This window comes from Propithecus coquereli, unplaced genomic scaffold (assembly GCF_000956105.1).
Source record: "Propithecus coquereli isolate 6110/MARCELLA unplaced genomic scaffold, Pcoq_1.0 Scaffold155, whole genome shotgun sequence".
Classification (NCBI taxonomy): Eukaryota; Metazoa; Chordata; class Mammalia; order Primates; family Indriidae; genus Propithecus; species Propithecus coquereli.
In genome coordinates, this window is record NW_012139969.1 from 177,650 (window position 1) to 201,840 (window position 24,191).

The 24,191-nt window shown below is 62.0% G+C and overlaps 1 protein-coding gene across 1 annotated transcript in view; it reads left to right on the top strand.

The window, feature by feature from the left end:
- CSPG4 (chondroitin sulfate proteoglycan 4) overlaps positions 1 to 16,451 on the top strand; it is a 36,779-nt gene extending 20,328 nt beyond the window's left edge. The window contains exons 3-10 of the mRNA XM_012640573.1: positions 42 to 3,578; positions 5,715 to 6,197; positions 6,493 to 6,669; positions 8,065 to 8,263; positions 8,371 to 8,505; positions 8,650 to 8,816; positions 13,218 to 13,401; positions 13,701 to 16,451. Of these exons, the coding sequence (XP_012496027.1) occupies positions 42 to 3,578; positions 5,715 to 6,197; positions 6,493 to 6,669; positions 8,065 to 8,263; positions 8,371 to 8,505; positions 8,650 to 8,816; positions 13,218 to 13,401; positions 13,701 to 15,535 (6,717 nt within the window). The 3' untranslated portion in view covers positions 15,536 to 16,451. The remainder of the gene's footprint in view (positions 1 to 41; positions 3,579 to 5,714; positions 6,198 to 6,492; positions 6,670 to 8,064; positions 8,264 to 8,370; positions 8,506 to 8,649; positions 8,817 to 13,217; positions 13,402 to 13,700) is intronic.
- Positions 16,452 to 24,191: the final 7,740 nt, after the last annotated feature.

The window sequence follows — 24,191 nt, forward strand, 5'->3', positions numbered from 1 at the left end:
AAGTGCTGTCCCCGTCCCCCACCCCTCTTGTCTCTCCTCAGGTCAGACTGGTCCTGGGCCAAGAGGAGCTGAGGCTGCAGACCCCAGCAGGGACACCGCTGGGCGACGCCGCCCCCCACACTGTGGTGCTGACTGTTTCAGACAGCCGGGCCGCGCTGTCCGTCGACGGGCTCCTGAACGCCTCTGCCCCAGTCCCAGGAGCCCCCCTGGAGGTCCCCTATGGGCTCTTCGTGGGGGGCGCTGGGCGCCTCAGCCTGCCCTACCTGAGGGGGGCCAGTCGGCCCCTGCGGGGCTGCCTCCACACAGCCACCCTCAATGGCCGCAGCCTCCTCCGGCCACTGACCCCCGACGTGCACGAGGGGTGTGCTGAGGAGTTTTCCGCAGGCGATGACGTGGCCCTGGGCTTCTCCGGGCCCCACTCCCTGGCTGCCTTCCCTGCCTGGGGCACTCAGGACGAAGGCACCCTGGAGTTCACACTCACTACGCGGAGCCGGCAGGCGCCCCTGGCCTTCCAGGCAGGGGGCCAGCGTGGGGACTTCATCTACGTGGACATATTTGAAGGCCACCTGCGGGCCGTGGTTGAGAAGGGCCAGGGCACCGTGCTGCTCCACAACAGCGTGCCTGTGGCCGATGGACAGCCCCACGAGGTCAGCGTCCACGTGGACGCTCACCAGCTGGAAATCTCCGTGGACCAGTACCCCACACGTACTTCCAACCGCGGGGTCCTCAGCTACCTGGAGCCGCGTGGCAGCCTGCTCCTCGGGGGGCTGGATGCAGAGGCCTCTCGTCACCTCCAGGAACACCGCCTGGGGCTGACGCCGGAGGCTGCCAACGCCTCCCTGCTGGGCTGCATGGAAGACCTCAGCGTCAACGGCCAGAGGCGGGGGCTCCGGGAAGCCTTGCTGACTCGCGGCATGGCCGCCGGCTGCCGGCTGGAGGAAGAGGAGTACGAGGACGATGCCTACGGCCCATATGAAGCTTTCTCCACCCTGGCCCCCGAGACTTGGCCAGCCATGGAGCTTCCTGAGCCGTGTGTGCCTGAGCGCGGGCTGCCTCCCATCTTTGCCAATTTCACCCAGCTGCTGACCATCAGCCCGCTGGTGGTGGCCGAGGGTGGCACAGCCTGGCTTGAGTGGCGGCACTTGCAGCCCACGCTGGACCTGACCGAGGCTGAGCTCCGCAAATCCCAGGTGCTGTTCAGCGTGAGCCAGGGGGCACGCCACGGCGAGCTGGAGCTGGACATCCCGGGTGCCCAGGCACGGAAGATGTTCACCCTCCTGGACGTGGTGAACCGCAAGGCCCGCTTCGTCCACGACGGCTCTGAGGACTCCTCTGACCAGCTGGTGCTGGAGGCGTCGGTGACGGCACGGGTGCCCGTGCCCTCATGCCTGCGGAGGGGCCAGACCTACGTCCTGCCCGTCCAGATAATCCCCGTCAATGACCCGCCCCGCATCATCTTCCCGCACGGCAACCTCATGGTGCTCCTGGAACACACGCAGAAGCCGCTGGGGCCCGAGGTTTTCCAGGCCTATGACCCGGACTCTGCCTGTGAGGGCCTCACCTTCCAGTTCCTTGGCAGCCCCACAGGCCTCCCCGTGGAGCGCCGAGACCAGCCCGGGGAGCCGGCGACCGAATTCTCCTGCCGGGAGCTGGAGGCGGACAGCCTAGTCTATGTCCACCGCGGTGGCCCCGCACAGGACTTGACATTCAGGGTCAGCGACGGGCTGCAGGCCAGCCCCCCGGCCACACTGAAGGTGGTGGCTGTCCGGCCAGCCATACAGGTCCACCGCAGCACAGGGCTGCAGCTGGCTCAGGGCTCTGCCGCACCCATCTCGCCCGCCAACCTGTCGGTGGAGACCAACGCTGTGGGGCAGGACGTGAGCGTGCTGTTCCGAGTCACCGGGGCCCTGCGGTTTGGGGAGCTGCAGAAGCAGGGGGCAGGTGGGGCGGAGGGCGCTGAGTGGTGGGCCACACAGGCGTTCCACCAGCGGGATGTGGAGCAGGGCCGCGTGAGGTACCTGAGCACGGACCCGCAGCACCGCACCGAGGACGCCGTGGAGAACCTGGCCCTGGAGGTGCAGGTGGGCCAGGAGACCCTAAGCAACCTGTCCTTCCCGGTGACCATCCAGAGAGCCACCGTGTGGATGCTGCGACTAGAGCCACTGTACACCCGCAACACCCAGCAGGAGGTCCTCACCACAGCCCACCTGGAGGCCACCCTGGAGGAGGCAGGCCCAAGCCCCACCACCTTCCACTATGAGGTAGTTCAGGCTCCCAGGAAAGGTAACCTTCAGCTACAGGGCGCACGGCTGTCAGGCGGCCAGACCTTCACCCAGGATGACCTACAGGCTGGCCGGGTGACCTATGGGGCCACGGCACGGGCCTCGGAGGCAGTTGAGGACACCTTCCGTTTCCGCGTCACAGCTCCACCGTACTTCTCCCCGCTGTATACCTTCCCCATCCACATCGGTGGTGACCCAGACGCTCCTGTCCTCACCAACGTCCTGCTCGTGGTGCCTGAAGGCGGTGAGGCTGTCCTCTCTGCTGACCACCTCTTTGTCAAGAGTCTCAACAGTGCCAGCTACCTCTATGAGGTCATGGAGCGACCCCGCCACGGGAGGTTGGCTTGGCGGGGGGCACAGGACAAGACCACTGCGGTGACATCCTTCACCAACGACGACCTGCTGCGTGGCCAGCTGGTCTACCAGCATGACGACTCCGAGACCACGGAAGACGATATCCCATTTGTGGCTACCCGCCAGGGTGAGAGCAGTGGCGACATGGCCTGGGAGGAGGTTCGGGGTGTCTTCCGAGTGGCCATCCAGCCCGTGAATGATCACGCACCTGTGCAGACCATCAGCCGTGTCTTCCACGTGGCCCGGGGTGGGCAGCGGCTGCTGACTACGGACGATGTGGCCTTCAGTGACGCCGACTCAGGCTTTGCTGACGCCCAGCTGGTGCTGACCCGCAAGGACCTGCTCTTCGGCAGCATCGTGGCTGTGGACGAGCCCACGCGGCCCATCTACCGCTTCACGCAGGAGGACCTCAGGAAGAGGCGAGTGCTGTTTGTGCACTCAGGGGCCGACCGCGGCTGGATCCAGCTGCAGGTGTCTGATGGGCAGCACCAGGCCACTGCGCTACTGGAGGTGCAGGCCTCGGAGCCCTATATCCGTGTGGCCAATGGCTCCAGCCTCGTGGTCCCTCAGGGCGGCCAGGGCACCATTGACACCGCTGTGCTCCAGCTGGACACCAACCTTGACATCCGCAGTGGAGACGAGGTCTACTACCACGTCACTGCCGGCCCTCGCTGGGGGCAGCTGCTCCGGGCCGGCCAGCCAGCCACGGCCTTCTCCCAGCAGGACCTGCTGGGTGGGGCCATTCTCTACAGCCACAATGGCAGCCTCAGCCCCCGTGACACCCTGGCCTTCTCTGTGGAAGCAGGGCCAGTGCGCACAGACGCCACCCTGCAAGTGACCATTGCCCTGGAGGGCCCACTGGCCCCACTGCAACTGGCCCGGCACGAGAAGATCTACGTCTTCCAGGGAGAGGCGGCCGAGATCAGGAGGGACCAGCTGCAGGTGAGGGGCTAGAGGCGGTGGGCAGGGCACGGGCCTCATGCCGAGTGTGCGTGTGCAACTGGGGGTGTGCCTGTGGCGTGTGCGTGCCTCGGGTACGCGTGTGTACGTGCTGCGTTCCCAAGAGTTCCTGGGGAGTGCGTGGCAGGGACATCTGCCTGTGAGCTGTGTGTGCCTCCTGGTGTCATGTCCACACGTGAGCGCTGTGGCTGGCCGTGTGGGTTCCTGGGCCCCTCCCAGACCCACAGAAGCTCTAAAGTGGAGCCTGAGAATCTGCATTCTGGTAAGTTCCCTGGGAGGTTATCATGGGTACTGGGCTTTGAGGACTCTGACCATGGAGACAGGGCTCGCTGCCACTCAGGCCCCTGTGTCCTCAGCTCTTTTCTCAGACCCAAGGCCAGGACGACAGGGTCTGTCAAGGGCTCTGCCCACCCCGGAGCCTCACAGAGCAACCACGGGCCGTCCAGCGGGCTCACTGACTTGCTGTGTGACCTCAGGCCAGTCCCTTGCCCTCTCTTGGCCTTATTCTCCTGCTCTGCCAATTTCTGAGATGCTTCTGGTCCTGGATGTCTGGACGTGGGACACACGTGAGCAGACATACCTGGTGCCAGGGCACCAGAGGAGGCAGCATCGAGCTAAGCTTCGGAGAATACGGGGTGTCCATAGTGGAGAATGGGGGATGGCATTCTAGGCAGAAGGAACACTCCAGGCAAAGGGAGAGAGTCAGGAATGTGAGGTGGGATGATGTTTAGCTGTTTGTGGCTGCACCATCAGGAGAGGGAGCACCTATGGCCTTCAGGCTGGACCGGGCTCTGCAGACGCCACGGGGCTCCACAGAAGGCGCCTCCGCCTGTGCCACAGGGAAGGGTGGGGCTCCCTCTGGTGGTCAGCAGTGGTAATGGCATGCGTGGGGGAGAAAGGCTCAGGCCAGCCAGCCCCGGGCCTGAGTGCACGTGAGTATACCTGTGTGTGAGCATGTGTCAGTGTGTGTGTGTGTCAGTGCGTGTGTGTGCACATGTGAGCATGTGTGAGTGTATGCATGTGAGTGCACGCGTGTGTGAGTGCATATGTGTGTGTGTGCGTGGGAGTACACGTGTGTGAGTGCATGTGTGTGAGAGAGTGCATGTGTGTGTCTGTGAGTGCATGTGTGTGAATGCATGTGTGTGTGCTTGTGTGTGTGAATGCATGTGTGTGTTCATGTGAGTGCATGTGTGTGAGTGCATGTGAATGTGTGTGTGCGTGTGTGTGAGAGTGCATGTGTGTGCATGTGTGTGAGTGCATATGAGTGTGTGTGAGTGCATGTGAGTGCGTGTGGATGTGAGTGCATGTGTGTGAGAGTGCGTGTATGTGCGTGTGCGTGCATGTGCGTGTGAGTGCATGTGTGAGTGCATATGTGTGAGAGTGCATGTGAATGTGTGTGTGCCTGTGTGTGAGTGCATGTGAGTGTGTGTGCATGTGAGTGCATGTGTGTGTGAGTGCATGTGTGTGTGTGCGTGCATGTGCGTGTGAGTGCATGTGTGTGTGCCTGTGAGTGCATGTGTGAGTGCGTGTGAGTGTGTGTGCCTGTGTGTGTGAGTGCATGTGTGTGCATGTGCTTGCATGTGTGTGAGTGCATGAGTGTGTGTGTGAGTGCATGTGAGTGTGAGTGCATGTGAGTGTGTGCGTGAGTGCATATAAGTGTGTGTGTGTGAATGCATGTGTGTGAGTGCACATGTGAGTGCATGTGAGTGCATTGTATGAATCCATGTGCGTGTGAGTGCATGTATGTGAGTGCATGTGCGTGTGAGTATGCACTCACGTGTATACATGTGTGCTGCGTCAGCATATGATGAGATTGTACGTCCACGTCACTGAGTCTGGGACATGTGATTGTGTACCTCTCTGAGGCAGCACAGCTCAAGCTGTGACCACCCATGTAACTGTATGTGGGGTGAGTGTTGACGTGTGTGGCCTCTCTGACTGTCTGCATGTCTGGGTGTCATTTGTGTGAATCGGCATGTGTGTCGTGTGTGAATCTGCGTGTTTGTGTGTCTAAGCGAGCAGCAGCGTCTGGGGGAAGAAGGGGATGCAGAGATCGAGCCTATTCTGGCTGCCCTCTCTGTGACCCCCCGTGAGTGCCTGTGACCCTCTGTTAACCAGGCAGCCCAGGAGGCCGTGTCACCAGCAGACATCGTGTTCTCAGTGAAGAGCCCTCCAAGCGCCGGCTACCTGGTGATGGTGTCCCACGGCGCCTCGGCAGATAAGCCGCCCAGCCTGGACCCCGTGCAGAGCTTCTCTCAGGAGGCGGTGGATTCGGGCAGGGTCTTGTACCTGCACTCCCACCCCGAGGCCTGGAGTGATGCCTTCTCGCTGGATGTGGCCTCGGGCCTGGGTGCTCCCCTGGAAGGCGTCCGAGTGGAGCTGCAGGTGCTGCCGGCTGCCATCCCACTGGAGGCACAGAACTTCAGCGTCCCCGAGGGCGGCAACCGCACCCTGGCCCCTCCTCTGCTCCGTGTCACCGGACCCTACTTCCCCACACTGCCGGGCCTCGCCCTGCAGGTGCTGGAGCCACCCCGGCACGGGGCCCTGCGAAGGGAGGAAGGACCTCAAGATGGGGCCCTTGGCTCCTTCTCCTGGAGAGAGGTACAGCTGTCTGGGAGCCCTGGGGCTGCACCCCAGCTTTGGGCGCAGGGCGGGGGCCCTGGAGCCTTCCAGTCTCAGGGTATGCACAGAGAGAGGCAGGGGGCCACATCTGGGGAGCACCTCTGCTTTAAACGCCTGATGTCATTTCTTCCTCGCAACCCCTGAGAGACAGAAATCATCGTTCCCAGTTTCCACTAATGGAAACTGCAGTTCTGAGGGAGTCAGTGCTCCCCAGCACCCACAGGCGGGCGTGGGGGGCTTGCTGCGGCCTGACTGCCACCCTGGGCCGCTTCAGGTGGAAGAGCACCTCATCCACTACGTGCACGATGGGAGCGAGACACGGACGGACAGCTTTGTCCTGGTGGCTAACGCCTCGGAGATGGACCGCCAGAGCCACCCCGTGGCCTTCACCATCACCGTCCTGCCTGTCAATGACCAGCCCCCCGTCCTCACCACAAACACAGGCCTGCGGGTAAGAACATCCCCGCGACCATCTCTGCTCCCAGACAGAGGCCGGGCCCCCTCCTTCCCGCACTTAGCTCCCATTCTCTGAGCCTCAGTTTTCTCCTCTGCAAATTGGGTACACTGCCACATGCCTCACAAGGTTGTTGGAGGAGAGGTGTGATATCGTGCTGCAGACGGAACACAGATGGGGGCGTTGCTGTCAGGGCTTGGAAGTGCTGTGGGAAGCCACCTGAATGGCCGCGCCGGGCCTGCCGCTCCCATGCTGGTGGGAGCCCTTCCTGCGCCCGGGGCCACCGCACTTGACAGAGTTTCTCACGAGCCCTCAAGGGTGGGCGACAGATAGGGACCAGTTAAGCTTCCCACCTTCACCCCCAGCAAGTGACGTCCCTGAGCGCCTGCCCCTTGTGTCACAGCAGAACAGAGGGGCCCCTGTCGTCAGAGGTGGAAATTGAGGCCCAGACAGGGGACAGAACTTCACCACGGTCACAAAAGTACTCACTGGAGGAACAGAAAGGGCGCAGTTTGACCAAGGCCACATGGCCGTGCTTTGAATGCCAGCTTCTAGGGTGCGTCCTCTCCGGTCAGCAGGAGCCACAGAAGGTTCCAGAAGAGGGCTGACGTGGCTGTCTCTGACATGGGCTGCTGGGAGGCGTCGGTGGTACAGGGGCCAGCCTGGTGGTGGGGAGGCAGACAGAGAGTGGGACACAGCCTAGGGCCGCCCTGGACCACAGGCCAGGACCGCCGCGTGATAGCTCGGCCACCAGGTGGTGCCATCTGCCCATGTTCGTTCCGGGAACTTCGTGCTGCCGCTGGGCCCCCCCGCACACGGCCCCTCTTTCCAGGGCTCTGCCTGGGCTCTGCCTGGGCCTAGGGAATGGAGCCCCTTCCCAACACCGCCCACAAGTCACTGACCCCGCAGGATGTGTGCCAGGCCCCCTGCTTCGCCGGGGGAGGCCTGAGGGGTCCCCTTCACTCTCGTATGGGGAGGGACAGTGGGCGGCCCTCAGCCTCTCCCCGCTTGTTGCCTCCCCTGGGAAGCTGGGAAGGGCCCATTTCTAAGCACCCTGGGCAAGCGGAACACCACCGACCCGTCACGTGCCCAGCCCCTGCCCAGCGCCGACCCCTGCCCCACCAGCAAGACAGCCAGATTCAGCAGCCCTGTGGGTCAGGATAGGGGGCTTCTGGGGCAAGGGTAAGAGCATGGCTGTCCCAGGGAGCTCAGGAGCCGGCCTTGAGGGACAAGCAGGACTGGGGCAGGTGGAGGGGAGGGAGCGGGGCCGCCCGGGATGGCCCTGGCCTCCATGCCAGCTGAGGGCGGGAGCAGCAGTAGGGTTGGAGCCCTGACCGGGCAGTGAGGGGGCGGGCGTGGTGGGACAGAATCTTCACAGGCCTGTGTCCCCAGATGTGGGAGGGGGCCACTGTGCCCATCCCTAAGGAGGCCCTCAGGGGCACAGACGGCGACTCGGGGCCCGAGGACCTGGTCTACACCATCGAGCAGCCCAGCAACGGCCGGGTGGCGCTGCAGGCGGCGCCAGGCACTGAGGTCCGCAGCTTCACTCAGGCGCAGCTGGACCGCGGGCTCGTGCTGTTCTCCCACGGAGGTGGGTGCTGCGAGGCGGCCCTCGGATTCCTGTGGTCCCCAGGGGTGCCCTGAGGGTGGGGAGCCCTCTCGGCCAGCGGGACCCAGCTCCCCCACCTCCGTCCCCAGGAGCCCTGGATGGCGGCTTCCGCTTCAGCCTCTCTGACGGGGAGCACGTCTCCCCGGGACACTTATTCCGAGTGCTGGCCCAGAAGCAAGTGCTCCTCTCGCTGGAGGGCAGCCGGACGCTGACCGTGTGCCCAGGTGGGTCTGCCAAGGGCTGGTTCCTGTGTGCCAGGTAGCCGGGGCGGGGGTGGGGGTGGCACAGCAGGGTCGCGCTGCCTCTCTGCACTTGCTCTGTGCCCTGCTCCTGGTCACAGGCCGGCGGGTCCCTTCTGCCTCTTGCAGGGTCCCTGCAGCGACTCAGCAGCCAGAACCTGAGAGCCAGCTCCAGCGCCGGCGCCGACCCCCGCCACCTGCTCTACAGCGTGGTGCGCGGCCCCCAGCTGGGGCGGCTGTGGCATGCCCAGCACGACAGCACGGAGGAGGCCCTGGTGAACTTCACTCAGGCCGAGGTAAGGGCCCAGCTCTGCGCCCACCACTCAGACTCCACCAGGCCTGCCGTGACGATGGGCACACACGTGAACAGGGGCCCAGCTCCCCAGGCTGCCGTGTGCACTTTCCTCCAGGCGCTGCCAGGCTGGGGGGCAAGTGGGAGCTCAGTGTTCCACGGGGGAGGCAGAAGGACGCAAGAGGTCTGGGATCAGGGCCTGGGGCGTGGCTTCTAGAAGGAAGCTGTAGCCAACCCAAGGAGCTGGAAAGGGCGTTCAGTGTAAAGCCACTAGTGGCCCCCCAGCAGCTGGTAGTGGGCAGTGCTCGCTTCGGGGGGATGGAGCTCAAAACTGAAGCGGCTGTGGGCTGTGGGCCGAGGCGTGAGCCTGGGCCTCAGTCAGGGCTAGCGAGAGGCAGAGCAGGTCCTGGGAGCGGCTGAGCAGACGGAGGCAGCCGAGCAGGCCAAGGGGGTGAAGTGCCCTTCATCCATCACGGCAGCTTCAGGGCACAGTGTCCCGGAGACCACCAGGCGAACCAGGGCTCTCGCCGTGGGTAGCGCTGACTGCCAGGCTGCTGGGTCGCGGGTTCTCTGTGCTAACTGTGCCAGTGGGGCCGGCAGCCATCACTTATGTGAGCACCTCTCTAAGTGCAGGTGCCATGAGTGCCAGGACAACCTCGGTTCTCCCTGCAGGCAGAGCAGGAGTTATCCCAGGACAGGGCAGAGAAGGACAGGCCTTCCATGCGCTCTCCTGAGCAGGCGGTGCAGCTGGTGCGCTAGCCAGGGGCTGTGTGGGCACCCAGACCGTTAGTTCTGGATGGGGAGGGGTCCCTGGGAGCAGAGCTGACCATGCCACAGCACTGTGGTTCTGCTGCAAGTACCTCCAGAGTGGCCCACCTTGGCCCTGGAAAACAGCAACACCCAGCCCCAGATCCCTTCCACCTTCCCTCCCCATCCCCAGACCTCCTGCGCCTGGCACACGCCTTCCCTCCCACCCCAGTGCTCAGTGCTAGCTCCCTCCTGAGAAGCGCCCTGTAATGCAGGAACTCAGCAAGCGCAAAGCCGAGTCCCCTGGCCCAGCAGGTCGCTGGGGAGCTGGAAGCCAGGAGCATGCAGGCATCTGGGAAGGGGGAGGCTTTGACCAGGGGGGTAAAGTTTCTGGGGCTCTCACATCAACACCTCTCAGGCCTGGGTTCTGTGTTCTCCTGCTGGGGCCCCTTTCTGCCCTCCCCGCAATGAAAGATTCAGCAAGGTGGCGGCTGTAGCAGCTGCGCACCCTGAGTCGCTGGGAGCCTCTGTCATCCAAGGGGGAGGGTACAGGACTGGGCTGTCAGTGACCCTCCCCACCCACCTGTCCCACACTAACTCAGAGCTCCCCCCACACACCAGCAATGTGAGGGCTAGACTGAATGGCCACCCAGGGAAGCTGGGAAGAGGCTATGTGACAGAGACACCCTCCCCGGCTCAGGGAGAGGGCAGGGCAGGACTGGGCAGTGTCTTGACAGTACCACCGTCCCACAACACTCTGAGCGGGGAAGGGTAGGGATCAGGTGTCCCCATGGTGCAGATGAGGAAACCGAGGCTCGCAGAGGTCAGGTAACGTGTGCTTATCCAGAGCATGTGGCGCATGAGAGGCCAAGCAGGACTGTGCCTTCTGACTGCTGGTCCAGGGTTCCTTTCACCAGAGGACACTGCCTGTCCCCCAGCGCAGAGCCTGCCCCACCTTGCCTGCGTCTTGCCTCCCTCCCCACCTGACACCTCCCACCCACAAGGCTCCTGAACTGGGCCTGTAGCTCCCACCCCACTGCTGGGGGCCGTTTCCTTCCTGCCCACCCTTCAGCCTGGACTAGAGGCTGCAACTGACAGTCCCGCAGTCCTCACGGGCCAGGATCTGGCCCGCAGATGTGTTTTATTTGGCCTGCAAAAGGCAATTAATATTTTTAAATTGTCAACATGTAACCTTCGGGAAATTTCACAAAAAACCCAATTCCTATTTTCTTAAAAGGCCTGTGTTCCCTCTGACAGCAAACAGCTGAGAAGCAGCCACTTCCTTTACAGCAAGTACTGCCCCCACTTAGAGCAGGCTCTGCCGCCCTTTATTTCTTGTTTTATTTTGCTCAGACAAGGTCTTGCTCTGTCACCCAGGCTGGAGTGCAGTGGTGCAATCATAGCTCACCACAGCCTCGAACTCCTGGGCTCAAGCGATCCTCCCACCTCAGCCTCCCAAGTAGCTGGGACTACAGGCCACCCGCCACCACACCGAGCTCATTTTTTTTTTTTTTTTTGAGACACAGGGTCTCACTATGTTGCCCAGGCTGGTCTTAAACTCCTGGCCTCAAGTGATCTTCCCACCCTGGCCTCCCAAAGCACTAGGATCACAGGCGTGCGCCACCGCACCCGGCCTCTGCTCCTGGTTCACCGAGCCCCTACTGCTCCTGGAGTCTTCACTGCTCCTGGCCTTCCGCACACTGAGACCCCCCGCCCGTCTCCAGCTCACTACTGCGCAAGTCCTGTTTTTCTACGAGAAGGAAAATAGTTCCCTGTGTTTCCTAAAAGGGGAAAACAGAAGATAAGCCAAGAGGGCACATTTTGATTAGGAGCGGGGAGAACACATTTCTTTGTGGAGGTGAAGACTATTCCTCGCTGTTTAACACGCAGGCAGTTGAGGTCACAGGGTAACAGGGTCACGTCAGGTCCTTCACATGGTGAGACACTGCAGTATTTGAGTAAAAGAGCGACATAACTTTACATTTCAAAAGGCTCACTCTGGCTTCCATGTTAAGAACAAACTGCAGGCTGGGCGCGGTGGCTCACGCCTATAATCCTAGCACTTTGGGAGGCCGAGGCGGGAGGATCCCTTGAGCCCAGGAGTTTGAGGCTGCAGTGAGCTAGGCTGACACCACTGCACTCCAGCCTGGGCAACAGAGTGAGACCCTGTCAAAAAAAAAAAAGAACAAACTGTAGGGGCAGGGGGCAAAGCTGGGCCCCCATTAGGCTAATCCAGGCACAAGATGACGTGGTCAAGGATGACTCCGGGGGTTTGGCTGAGGCACTGAGGAACAGAGCACCATCATCAGAAGTGGGACGACTGCAGGAGGCAGGGCAGGCTGGGTTTGAGCGTCCGTTACACGTCACACACAGCTGTCAAGGGAGCAGGCGGAAACTGGAGTCTCCGGAGAGCAGTCTGGGCTGGAGCTACCAGCTCTCGTGCTCTCCAGCACGGTGGGCACTGAGGCCAGGAGATGGAATGAGAGCCCGCGGGGGTGCCTGTAGATAGAACGGGGTGTAAAGACCAAGCCTAAGGCACTGGGGAGAGGAGGGGAGCAGAGAGTCTGTGAGTAGCCAGAGCGGGATACCCCAGCTCTCGTGGAGGAAGGAATGTTCGGCGGTGTCAGTGCCGCTGGGCAGGTGAGCGAGAGGAGGCCTGGGAACCCACCACTGGATCCAACAGCATGAGGCCCTTGGTGCCCTTGGCGGGAACAGTTCTGGTGACATCGTGGGAGCAAAATTCTGGGTGGAGAGAGCTGAGGACACATGGGGGAAGAGTGCAGACTATTCTTTTTGGAGTTTTGCTGCACAGAGAAGCGAAGTGGGGGCAGGAGGTGCTAGTGGAGAATGTGAAGTCAAGAATAGTTTCTTCAGTCCGGGCATGTGGCTCGCACCTGTAGTCCCAGCACTCTGGGAGGCCGAGGTGGAGGATTGCTTGAGCTCAGGAGTTCGAGACCAGCCTGAGCAAGAGCGAGACCCCGTCTCTACTAAAAATAGGAAAATTAGCCAGGCGAGTGCCTGTAGTCCCAGCACTCTGGGAGGCCGAGGCGGAGGATCGCTCGAGCCCATGAGTTGGAGGTTGCAGTGAGCTATGATGACACCACTGCACTCCAGCCTAGGTAACAGAGCAAGACTCTGTGTCAAAAAAAAAAATAGTTTCTTCTTTAAGTTGGAAGAAAGAAAAGCATAGTTGCATGATGAAAGGAATGATTCATTCTGGGGGGAAACCGACACCACAGGAGCAAAAAGGGAGACTGGAAAGGTGGTGTGTTCGGCAGGCCAGAGGGGAAGGGATGCAGTGTGCGCGAGGAAGGGCCCTTCGGGCAGCCACGGATAGATCTCCGCATTCCCCGGAGGCTCAGCGAAAGGTGGCCACTTTGCCTGGGGGGCAGGGCAGGGTTTGAACCCAGGCGTCTGGCTGCAGAGCCCAGCTCCGCACTGCCACACAGTTGCCTAGTGGTGACCCACTGGGCTGGTGAGGGAGGAAGTGGGTTACACACACAGACCTGGGCACAGCCAGGAGAGCCCAGAGGGAGGCTGGGCACTGGGGGGTACTGGGGAGACAGGAGCGCCCAGTGCCCGTGCTGTCCTGGGGGTGGGCTCCTGGGCACCCCAGGCTGGACCGGCCTCTCACCCCAACAATGGCCTCTCCCTTCAGGTGTATGCTGGGAGTGTTCTGTATGAGCACAGGATGCCCCCCGAGCCCTTCTGGGAGGCCCACGATGCCCTAGAGCTCCAGCTGTCCTCACCCCCGGCCCCCAGTGTGGCCGCCACCCTTGCTGTGGTTGTGTCTTTCGAGGCTGCCTGTCCCCAGCGCCCCAGCCGCCTGTGGAGGAACAAAGGTGAACAGCGTGACGAGCTGGAAAGCTTGGGGGGGACACTGGGAGAGGCCCACAGAGGCTGGGACACAAGGCCAGGGCCAGCAGCTCCTATCTCAGCCCCCCAGGACCCCCTGGGAGGTTACAGAAGGGTGGGTGGGAGGCTTTGAGATCAGAGGGGTGACACAGTCCTTATCCGCCTGGAGACCCTGAGCCCCTCCTGGAGCACCTGGCCTGAGGGCGGGGGGGAAGCGCACTCTTGCCCAGGGGTCCCCCTCTGAGAGTCCATGGACCGGACCTTCATAGCCTGTGTCCCACCCCAGGTCTCTGGGTCCCTGAGGGCCAGCGGGCCAAGATCACCGTGGCCGCCCTCGACGCCTCCAACCTCCTGGCCAGTGTTCCATCACCCCAGCGCCCAGAGCATGACGTGCTCTTCCAGGTCACGCAGTTCCCCACGCGGGGCCAGCTGCTGCTGTCGGAGGAACCCCTCCACGCCGGGCGGCCCCACTTCCTGCAGTCCGAGCTGGCTGCGGGGCGGCTGGTGTACGCCCATGGCGGTGGGGGCACCCAGCAGGATGGCTTCCGCTTCCGTGCCCAACTCCGGGGGCCCGCAGGCTTCTCTGTAGCAGGACCCCAGACCTCAGAGGACTTCGCCATCACAGTGCGGGACGTGAACGAGCGGCCGCCGCAGCCACAGGCCTCTGTCCCGCTCCGGCTCCCCCGGGGCTCCCGCGCCCTGATCTCCCGGGCTCAGCTGAGCGTGGTGGACCCAGACTCAGCTCCCGGGGAGATTGAGTATGAGGTGCAGCGGGCGCCCCACAATGGCTTCCTCAGCCTGGCGGAGGGCAGCCCCGAGCCCGTGACCCGCTTCACGCAAGCCGACGTGGACGCAGGGCGGCTGGCCTTCGTAGCCAACGGGAGCAGCGTGGCGGGCATCTTCCAGCTGAGCGTGTCCGATGGGGCCAGCCCACCCCTGCCCATGTCCCTGGCCGTGGACGTCTTGCCATCTGCCATTGAGGTGCAGCTGCGGGCACCTCTAGAAGTGCCCCAAGCTTTAGGGCGCTCCTTGCTGAGCCGGCAGCAGCTCCGGGTGGTTTCAGACCGGGAGGAGCCGGACGCGGCGTACCGCCTGACCCAGGGGCCCCGGTACGGCCACCTCCTGGTGGGCGGGCAGCCCGCCTCGGCCTTCAGCCAGCTGCAGATAGACCAGGGCCAGGTGGTCTTCGCCTTCACCAACTTCTCCTCTTCTCACGACCACTTCCAAGTCCTGGCACTGGCGAGGGGCGTCAACACATCCGCCATGGTGAACGTCACTGTGAGGGCTTTGCTGCACGTATGGGCAGGTGGGCCGTGGCCCCAGGGTGCCACCCTGCGCCTGGACCCCACTGTCCTCGATGCTGGCGAGCTGGCCAACCGCACAGGCAGTGTGCCCCGCTTCCGGCTGCTGGCAGGACCCCGGCACGGCCGCGTGGTCCGCATGCCCCGGGCCAGGACGGAGCCCGGGGGCCGCCAGCTCGTGGAGCAGTTCACTCAGCAGGACCTGGAGGATGGGAGGCTGGGGCTGGAGGTGGGCAGGCCAGAGGGCAGGGCCCCCGGCCCCGCAGGCGACAGCCTAACTCTGGAGCTGTGGGCACGAGGTGTCCCGCCTGCCGTGGCCTCCCTGGACTTTGCCACTGAGCCTTACAACGCGGCACGGCCCTACAGCGTTGCCCTGCTCAGTGTCCCCGAGGCTGCTCGGACGGAGCAGGGGAAGCCAGAGAGCAGCAGCCCCACGGGCGAGCCAGGCCCGGCGGCGTCCAGCCCTGCGCCCACTGTGGCCAGGGGAGGCTTCCTGGGCTTCCTAGAGGCCAACATGTTCAGCGTCATCATCCCCGTGTGCCTCATCCTCCTGCTCCTGGCGCTCATCGTGCCCCTGCTCTTCTACCTCCGGAAACGCAACAAGACAGGCAAGCACGACGTCCAGATCCTGACCGCCAAGCCCCGCAACGGCCTGGCCGGCGATACTGAGACCTTTCGCAAGGTGGATCCGGGCCAGGCCATCCCGCTCACAGCTGTGCCTGGCCAGGGGCCGCCTCCGGGAGGCCAGCCTGACCCAGAGCTGCTGCAGTTCTGCCGGACACCCAACCCTGCCCTCAAGAACGGCCAGTACTGGGTGTGAGGCCTGGCCTGGGCCCAGATGCTGATCGGGCCAGGGACAGGCTGGCCTACACCCCGGGCCCCGTTGCTTCCTTGCCCTGGTGCTGTCTGGGTATCCCCAGAGCAAGAGAGACCTGGAGACGGCAGGGTGGAGGGTGCTAGGAGATAGTCCCGGATGGAGTGGAGTCTAGAGCTGGAATCTTCCTCAGCTTACTCGAGCCTGGAGAACCCCAGGGCCAAGGCGGGAGGCAGGCTTAAGTTCAGTCCTCCTGCCCTGCAGCTGCTTTGCGCTGTCAAAACCAGGGTGAGCTCCTAGATGGCACAGGACTCTGGGTCCTGGGTCTGTGACCTTGGGTAAGTCACACCTGACCCAGGCTGCTAAGAGGACAAAGAGAAGAGAGTACCCTGGGGAGGGAAGGGACGGCGCAGGGGGACTCCTGGCTTTTCTACCCCAACCAGGCCTCCCCTTGTCTCTGCGCCAGGGCTGAGAGAAAGCTTCCCTGTGTTTTTAGGGAGATGGTATTCCCTGGAGCAAAGGCCAGGAGGACAGAGCCCCTCCACTCTCTAGAAGGCATAAGCCAATAGAATAATATATTCAGGGTGCAGGGTGGGTAGGTTGCCTGGGGACGGGCTTATTTAAGGGGATTGCAAGGAAGCTATTTAACACGGTGCTGAGCTATCCGGGACTGACGAGCCCCTAGCGGGGTGGGGTGGGGTGGAGGAGGGTCTGCAGCCAGTTCACTCCCAGGGCCCCACCGTCATGGGCCAAGGGCTAAGCAAGCAGGGATCGGCTGCCCCAGAGCGGGCTGGGCCAGAGATGGCAGAGCGGCTCAGGCCGAGGGCCACTGCAGTGCCTGTGCTCCCGGGGACCAGGGCCGGGCAGTTGGGGACACTTGGCTCCACGGAGCCTAGATAAACGGTGCTTCGGAGGCTCTGGACAGCTGTGTGTTGTTTGTGTCTAACTGTGCGCTGGGCCCTGGTCCACGTGGCCTGCCCTCCCCTGGGGTCAGCCATCCGGCCGGGTCTCGGCCAGCAGGACAGACGGGACAGTCGAGCCCTGAATCTCCACCTCCAGGGCCTTCGGCTCTCCTGCTGTGCCCCACCTGTGTGAGTGGGCCCCTGAGTGAGTGGGCCAGTCCTTGGGAGATGCGGCCAGGCTAGGTCCCCTACAAGCAGCTTCGAGAAAAAAATGAATATAAATGCTCCCAGCTAGGGATTTCTTAACCTCAGTTTGGGCCTCCACAGCCCTGTCCCTTCCCACCCACCTCTCAAGGGGCCACAGCAGCAAGGTGAGGAGAGTGGGCAGATTCGGGGAGCCCGAGGCCGGGCACGGCGCGGAAAGGGAGCGGGAGGGGAGCTGCCACAGGTGCCCCCCCCACCACCCCCTCGGCTGCTGGAGGCTTTTACAAGGACGACATCTGCTGGCCTTCCCAACAGGAGGCCCAAAGGTGTTCTCAGAGGCAGAGGATGTCCCTGTCCGTGGCCTCAGAGTCCATCATTTGGTTACAGAAAGGTTCCGAGACCAAGGGCATCTCCAGAATGCCTCATTTTTTGAGACGGAGTCTTGCTCTGTCGAGCAGGCTAGAGTGCAGTGGCGTCGTCACAGCTCACCTCAAATTCCTGGCGTCAAGCAGTCCTCCTCCTCAGCCTTCCAAAGTGCTGGGGTTACGGGCGTGAGCCACCGCACCCGGCCAGGAGGCCTTCCTACGCGTTGCTGAGGAGACGCCATCCCAGAGGCCTCGAGAGTGTCACAGGGTTGGGGGCAATGCAGACAGATTCTGGGTTCCAGGGGATATGCCTGGCCCTGAGAGTAGGTGGAAATCGTCAGGAGAGAAACGTAGAGGCATCTGAGCACCGGGGGCTTGAGCACAGCTGGCTTGTGGGGTGGGGAGCCCCAGGCAGCCTGGGGTGGCTGACCGACACCTGGGACCAGAGTCATCTCTCCCCTGTGCCCCCACATCTGTAACATTTGAACCAGAAACCAGGGCAAGAGAGGAGACTCCCCTCCCTCGGCCTGCCCTGGACCACCCTCCTCATGACACCCTCTCAGCCTCTGGCCTCGCAGCTCCTCCACTCTTGGAAGTTTCAGGAAGGAAGCCCAGAACCCAGGTACATCACTGCTGTCGGGCCTCAGAGGGCCGGGGGAGCCCAGCAGCCAGGGAGCAGAGCAGGCTTGCCCAGGGTCACACAGGAAGGTGGTGAGTGACGGTGTGGGTGAGACCCGGGGGCCAAGCAAGGCTCTTCTTGCCACACCGAGAAGTGCAGCTGCCCAGGGCAGGTGGCCAGGGCCCCAGAGATCCCTCCACACCCCGAGCTTGCAGTCCTAGCCCTGGGTTCCTTTATAAGCGTGGTCTCTCTGGCGTCCCCAGGCCAGCGCACACAGGGGCCCTGCCAAGGGTGTCTCCCCACCAGACCCCACACTCTGCCCTGCCCCTCCCAGGAGCGCAGGACTGGAGCCTCGGGGCCCTGATATCTGGGGCCGGTCTCCACCCAGGGCAACCAGTTTCCCTGGAAGCGTAAGCCGAGAACAGGGTGACAGACCCACCGGGCAGGATCTGGCCTCATCTCCAATTTCCCCCAGAGGACTGACGACACTCACTGTTCACACAGCCTGCCTGCCCTGCCCCCAGCGAGCTGGCACCAGCTGACACAGCTCTGGCTCCTCTGAGCCTGTGCGGGACAGTGGGCTGCCACCCAGGGCCTGGCGCCAGCAGTTCTGCCAGGACCTGGGAAAGGGTCTTTCGCTGGCACGCCAGGGCCAGGAGTGCAACCTAAACGTGGGGCCTTGGTTTATGTAAGCCCCTTGCCCCCGTCAGATCCGCACCCGATGCTTAAGGGGTTTGTCATCCACTTTACAAAATAACTCACCATCCCCTTCTAAGGAGCTGATTCCTCTCCCATCTACCAAAGATAACAGCCAACTGTGTGCAAGTGTTCGGGAATGTTTGGGGGCTCCTGTCCCTCTCCTTCATGCACAAACGTGTGATGTACGCTTCACTCATGACCTTCAGACACAACACGGAGATCAATACCTGTCTGCACAGTACGTGCACAGGCAGGAACACAGACTTCACAAGTGTGTAGCCCTCCCACAGTCCCAGGAGCTGGCCGTGTGGAGTTGGGCCAGGATGCCCTGCCCCTTAGGGGACCCAAGCTGACATTAGCAGAATTGCAAAATGAACCCATGGGTGAGCTGAGGGGCAGGGCAGGGCTTGCAAGGGGGGGCCCAGGTTCCCAGCTTGGAAACCCTGCCCACCACTCTAAATGGTTTATGGTCTCTTACGCTAAAGAAGGGGCTCCCTTGGAGCCCTTCTCATCCTAGAAGCTGGCCCTTTAAGTGGGGTTGCTACGGCAGCTACAGACCCCACCGAGCTGGAACACCCACCCTCCAATAGGAAGCCAGAGACATGCATCCCCCACCCCTACCCTGAGCTCTCCTGGCCAGTGGGAACTGCCGGGGGTGCTGGCACCTTCCTCTGGGCCCTGAAGATTCCGATGCTAAAGGGGTGGGGGACCTGGGCAGACCTCCAGAATTCTCTGGCTGGGCCACCCACTCCAGGCCATAGCGTGTGCGGGAGGCCTGGCAAGGAAGTGGAGCCTAGGTAGGGTACCAGACCCACCTGACTCCTCCGTACCCGGCCCCCTTCCTACCCCAGGGCCTCTCATAGTTACCGCCATCCTTGTCAGTTGCCGCTAAGATCAGTCAGGCATTGACAAGGGGGTTTTGTGCCAAAAATGCTGTGGGACATGCAGATAGGAATCCGCCCAGCCCTTCCTGAAGGGCCCCAGACATGCCAACGACTAACTGCCAAGGCACGACGCGCCTCGCCCCCGTGGCGTGGGCTGGCCAGGGCGGGGAAGCCCAGGCGGCAGGGCCCGTTGGCCCTGTGCCGCCTTCTCTCCTTAGAGAAGGTTGGGCCTGTCCGTGGAAGGGCAGCCACGCAGCAGCTCAAGCTGGCACATGCAGCTGCGTCCCGGTTAAATTTCCACTCTCAGGGTAACAATTACAGTACTGGACCGATGGCTGCTGTCCTTACAAAGGGCGTCAGCCCCTCAGAGGACCTTCTGCGGCCACCAGGGTAATTGGGGGGTTGTGCTGAGTTCCTTCACATTCCAGATGTCCTGAGAGCCCCTAGAGATAGAAGCCCTTGGTTAAATCAACCAGCGGCCAAGAAGGGACTTTTTTACCCAAACACAGCCTCAGCGGGGGCCAGAGGCTCTCCCCTGCCCAGCAAACTGAGAACTGCCACTCCGTTAGCCCGGGGCCTGCAGCTAATCCCAGGGCTTCCTTCTGATGCCCTGTGAGGTCTCAGGGCCCAAGTGACCCAATCTCTGGGTCTTGACGACTTGATTTGATGGGATCTCTGAGTCTTTGCTGCTCAAAGTGGGGTCCAGCATCGCTTGGGAGCTTGTCAGAAATGAAAAACCTCAAGCCCTACTCAAGACTGGCTGGATCAGACGGCATTTTAATACAATCCCCAGGTGATCAGAATACACACTCGGCAGTAAAGTTTAAGATGCACTGACTGAAGTCCCTTCCCTCAACCCCTAATTACAGGAAACTGAGACAGGAAAGGCAGGGCCCAGGCCAAGATCACAGTAAGTTGGTGGCTGAGCTGGGAGGTGAGACCCGACGACCCTGTCCCAAAGTTTGTCTTCCACTTCAGTTGTCTGTCTTTCTGTCCCACCACCTCTGAAGCCCACATCCCCTGCAGGCTTGGGGGCATGGGTCCTGATGTGGGTTCCTGCTCCAGGGGCCACAAAGGAGGACAAGAGAGGGAAGGAAGGGAGGGCAAGGCTGGCAGCCAGGCCTGCCAAGAGGAGGGGTCTGCAGGAAACAGCCCCTCCCACTCTTGCCTCCCAAAGGCAGGTCCCTGGGAAGCGCAGCAGCCCCCCCCTTCTCTAATCAGCTGGTCCTTCCCTTCCTTGCCCCGCCCTGCCTGTCTGGTCCCGCCTGTCAGAGGGAGGGATGAAGGAAGGGGTGGGCCAAGGTCACCAGTCAGCGCCTGCACCAGGCCTGGGGCCTCCCGGTGGAGGAGCAGCAGCCCCAGAAGGGAAAGAAGCTGCCTGCCAGGCTCCCACCCAGGCCTAGTCAGGCAGGAGGGGATGGGCTTCCCAGGCTGCGTCCTGCAGAGGGCGGGGACTGAAGCTGCCACACTAGCTGTCCCTTCTGCCCCCTGGAAGGAATGCTGGGTGAAAGCCTCAGCCCTGCACACCCTATATAGTAAACGCCGTTTAATTCTACACACTCCACCAGGGCCGTGTCCCGCCTGGCCCAGCACAGCTGTGCCCAGTGCTAGACACGTAGTAGATGTTCAGGAAACATGTCCTGCCAGAACATAGCGCCTCCCTTCCCACGGATGTGCCTTCAAGCCGAGAGGCCTCTGACCACCCAGACCTCCTCTCCTGGGTACCCACTCTGTTCCCCTCGCTTCCCGCATCCCTGGGGGTATGGGTTGGGCTCCCAACTGCTGCTCTGGCCCCCCAATCTCTGTCTAGGGCCCAGCGGGCCTGGCCCCAGACCCTGAATCTCTTTTTTTTTTTTTTTTTTTTGTGAGACAGAGTCTCACTCTGACGCCCTGGCTAGAGTGCCGTGGCATCGGCCTAGCTCACGGCAACCTCAAACTCCTGGGCTCGAGCGATCCTCCTGCCTCAGCCTCCAGAGTAGCTGGGAATACAGGCATGCGCCACCATGCCCGGCTAATTTTTTCTATTTTTAGTAGAGACAGGGGTCTCAATCTTGCTCAGGCTGGTCTCGAACTCCTGACCTCAAGCAATCCTTCCTAGACGGCCTCCCAGAGTGCTAGGATTACAGGGGTGAGCCACCGCACCCAGCCCTAGGCCCTGAGTTTCTATGGGGCAGGTTTGATCTATCCCTGCCAGACTCTTCAGAGCTCACGCCACACTCCCTCCCCTCTCACCCATGGCTCTCTCCTACCCAGACACCTGGCATCTATCTGCTCAAAACCCTACAGGCAGAACATGTTCACCAATTCATGCGTGGGAGCTCACCACAGATAGAAGCAAAGTTTAAATGGGGCAGGAGGAGACACCCAGAACCTCCTCACACTCAGCCTCCCCCAGCCCTGATAGCCCCTGCTCAGAACCTCCAGGTTCACGGGCCCCTGTACCAGCCAGCTGACCACTTGCAGGGTTCACCTGATCCCACCTGCAGGGGCAAGGAGCAGAGCAGAGGCAAGGGTGCCTCTGCCCCACCCGGAGGACCCTGCATGCAACTGAGGGGCTCAGAGTCCCAGCCTGAGGCCCAGAGAAGAGGTGTGACTTGCGCACAGTCACACAGCAATTCACTTGCAGAGCTGGGCCTCCTGGAGGCTTGAAACCCTTCCAGATGCCAAGGATACGTCTCTCTGCTGAGGGATTCCCAGCACCTAGGGAGACATCACAGCAAGTGCGATGGGCCAGGGACGCCAGACACGCTGGCCAGGGCAGAGCTCTCCAAGGACCAGAGTGCGGCAGGGGAGCCTGTTGAGTCTTGCTGGGGAGGTGGAGCCTGGGATGGGGCAGCCTAAAGGGCTGCAAAGCAGGCAGGCAGGTGGGTGAGGCTGGCAGAGCCTGAGCACTCCTGGAAGGAAGTGACTCAGGCTAGAAGGGCCCCTTCTGCTGAGTCAGCCCCGCCAAAAGTTTGCCTGTGAGTGTCGCACCTGGATGGGTGGCTGGCACAAGGCCCAGGGCCCCCAAGAATGTTCTAGGCCCCAGGACCTCTGCTCCGTGATCTGCCCTGAGAACCTCAGAATCTGGGGACAGAATCTGTGAATTGAAGGAGGGCAGGCAGAAGCGGTGACTGTCCACCCATGAGCTTATATTAAATACAAGTCCACCCACCTATTCTAACTCCAGAGGGGATCATTGGCCCCAGAAAGTATAGAGCCAGGCTTGGGGGAGCTCAGTGCCTGCTTTCTGCCTAGAGCCCCTCCTCCTGTGTGCATTTCTGCCCCATTTCCTGTCCCTATCAGCATCCAGGGTATGTGCTGGCCAGAGCGCCCCAGCCCAGCTTCCACCCTCTGCCTGAGTTAAGATCCATCAAAACAGTACAACTGGCGACGGCTCCTTTTCAAAGGGTCAGCATTACGGCAAAGCTCTTAGAACAGCTCCTTGCACACAGTAAATGCTCAATAACTGTGGCCCGTTGTTAACGGTGCTCTTATAATGGATATTATTATTGACTGGCCCAGCGTATGGGTCTGGCATATTGTGTGTAGGTGCTGAATAAACGGTAGAAGCTGACATTATCGTTATCATAACTTGTTGCAGCCATCACAGTGCCTGGCACGTAGTAGGTCCTGAACAAACGCTCAATCCCTCTTGCGGAAGGCCAAATGCGTGCAGTCCCCATCTGGCCAAGAGGGACACGAGGGCACTCTCCTTTGCTGGGCTGAGGTGGGAGTGAGGTGCTCAGCAGGGGACCAAGTTCTGGGTGGGAGAAGCTGGCAGCCCCACTCTGACCTTCCTTCCTCCATCCCCACCCGCTGATCCGGACGACTCTCCCTGAGGTGGGTGGGGGTAGGTGGGGACTATCTGGCCTACCTTGGAGGGGGCTTGGCCACAGGGATCCAAGAGGGAGGAGCCCCACAAACCCGGCAGGGTGGGAGGGGCAGGCCGGGGAGGACCAGAACACAAGGGCCTCTGGGCTGGGCCGGAAGAAGGAGGAGAGGTGGGCCGGGCAGAGCAGGAGGGTGGGGGAAGGATGGGGCTATGCCACGGCATGAGGAGACGGCCCCTGGAGCAGAGGGGTGCTGGGAGCAGGCTGAGAGAAGCCACTCCCTGACAGGGAGGAGCCGGGGAATGAGCTTGGCCCTGGCTGAGAGCAGGGTCCTCCAGCCCTGCCCAGCTCCAAGGCCAGCCCTTTAAGATGCAGAACTGGGAGGGAGAGTGGGGGCGCTGCTGAGCCCCTGGGCCAGACCCCTGTGCCCAGATGCCCCCAGCTTGAGTGGCAACTGGGTGCCAACTACCCAGTAGTTCCTCTAGGAACCTTAAGGGCTGGCCAGGATGGGACAGCACTACCCCTTATAAACACACACCCCAGACCCCACCCAGCCGATGCCGGCCCGACCTGGCTGGGCTTCAAGGCCGAGGAGGGAGGAGGCTGCCTGCTCTGCTAGCAGGCACAGCACAGCCCGCTGCTGGTCGAGGAAGGGCAGGAAGGGGCTCTCTGGGCCCTCCAGAGGGCTGAGCAGGGACTGTACACACCCCTCTTCCGCCTCTTCACACCCCCAGCCTTACTGAAAAAGAGGGAAATGCTTCCCAGAACGAGTCACTGGGGCCCGGGGGGTGTGGGAGATGACATCAGGGAAGAGGCACGCATTCAGCCACCAGCTGCTGTGGCAACACACACATGCAAACACACGCAGATTCACAGGACTAGCACATGCAGCCGTGCACACAGGCATGCACAGACACTGACACAGCAGTGGACGTGTGCAAACCGGAACCTGCCCACGTATCCGCCCCAGAGACCCGCAGACACGGCCGTGCAGACCTCTGAGTCACCTGCCGGGAGCCAGGCCCTGTGCTAGGCGCCAGGGCTACAGCAGTGAGCCAGAGGGACAGACACCGACTCCCCTGAAGGGAGGCACACCACAGACAGACATGTTTAAAACATAACCTTTATGAGCTTGCAAGAAAGTCTAGCCTGTTCCAGCGTTTTCTCTTCCGCGGGA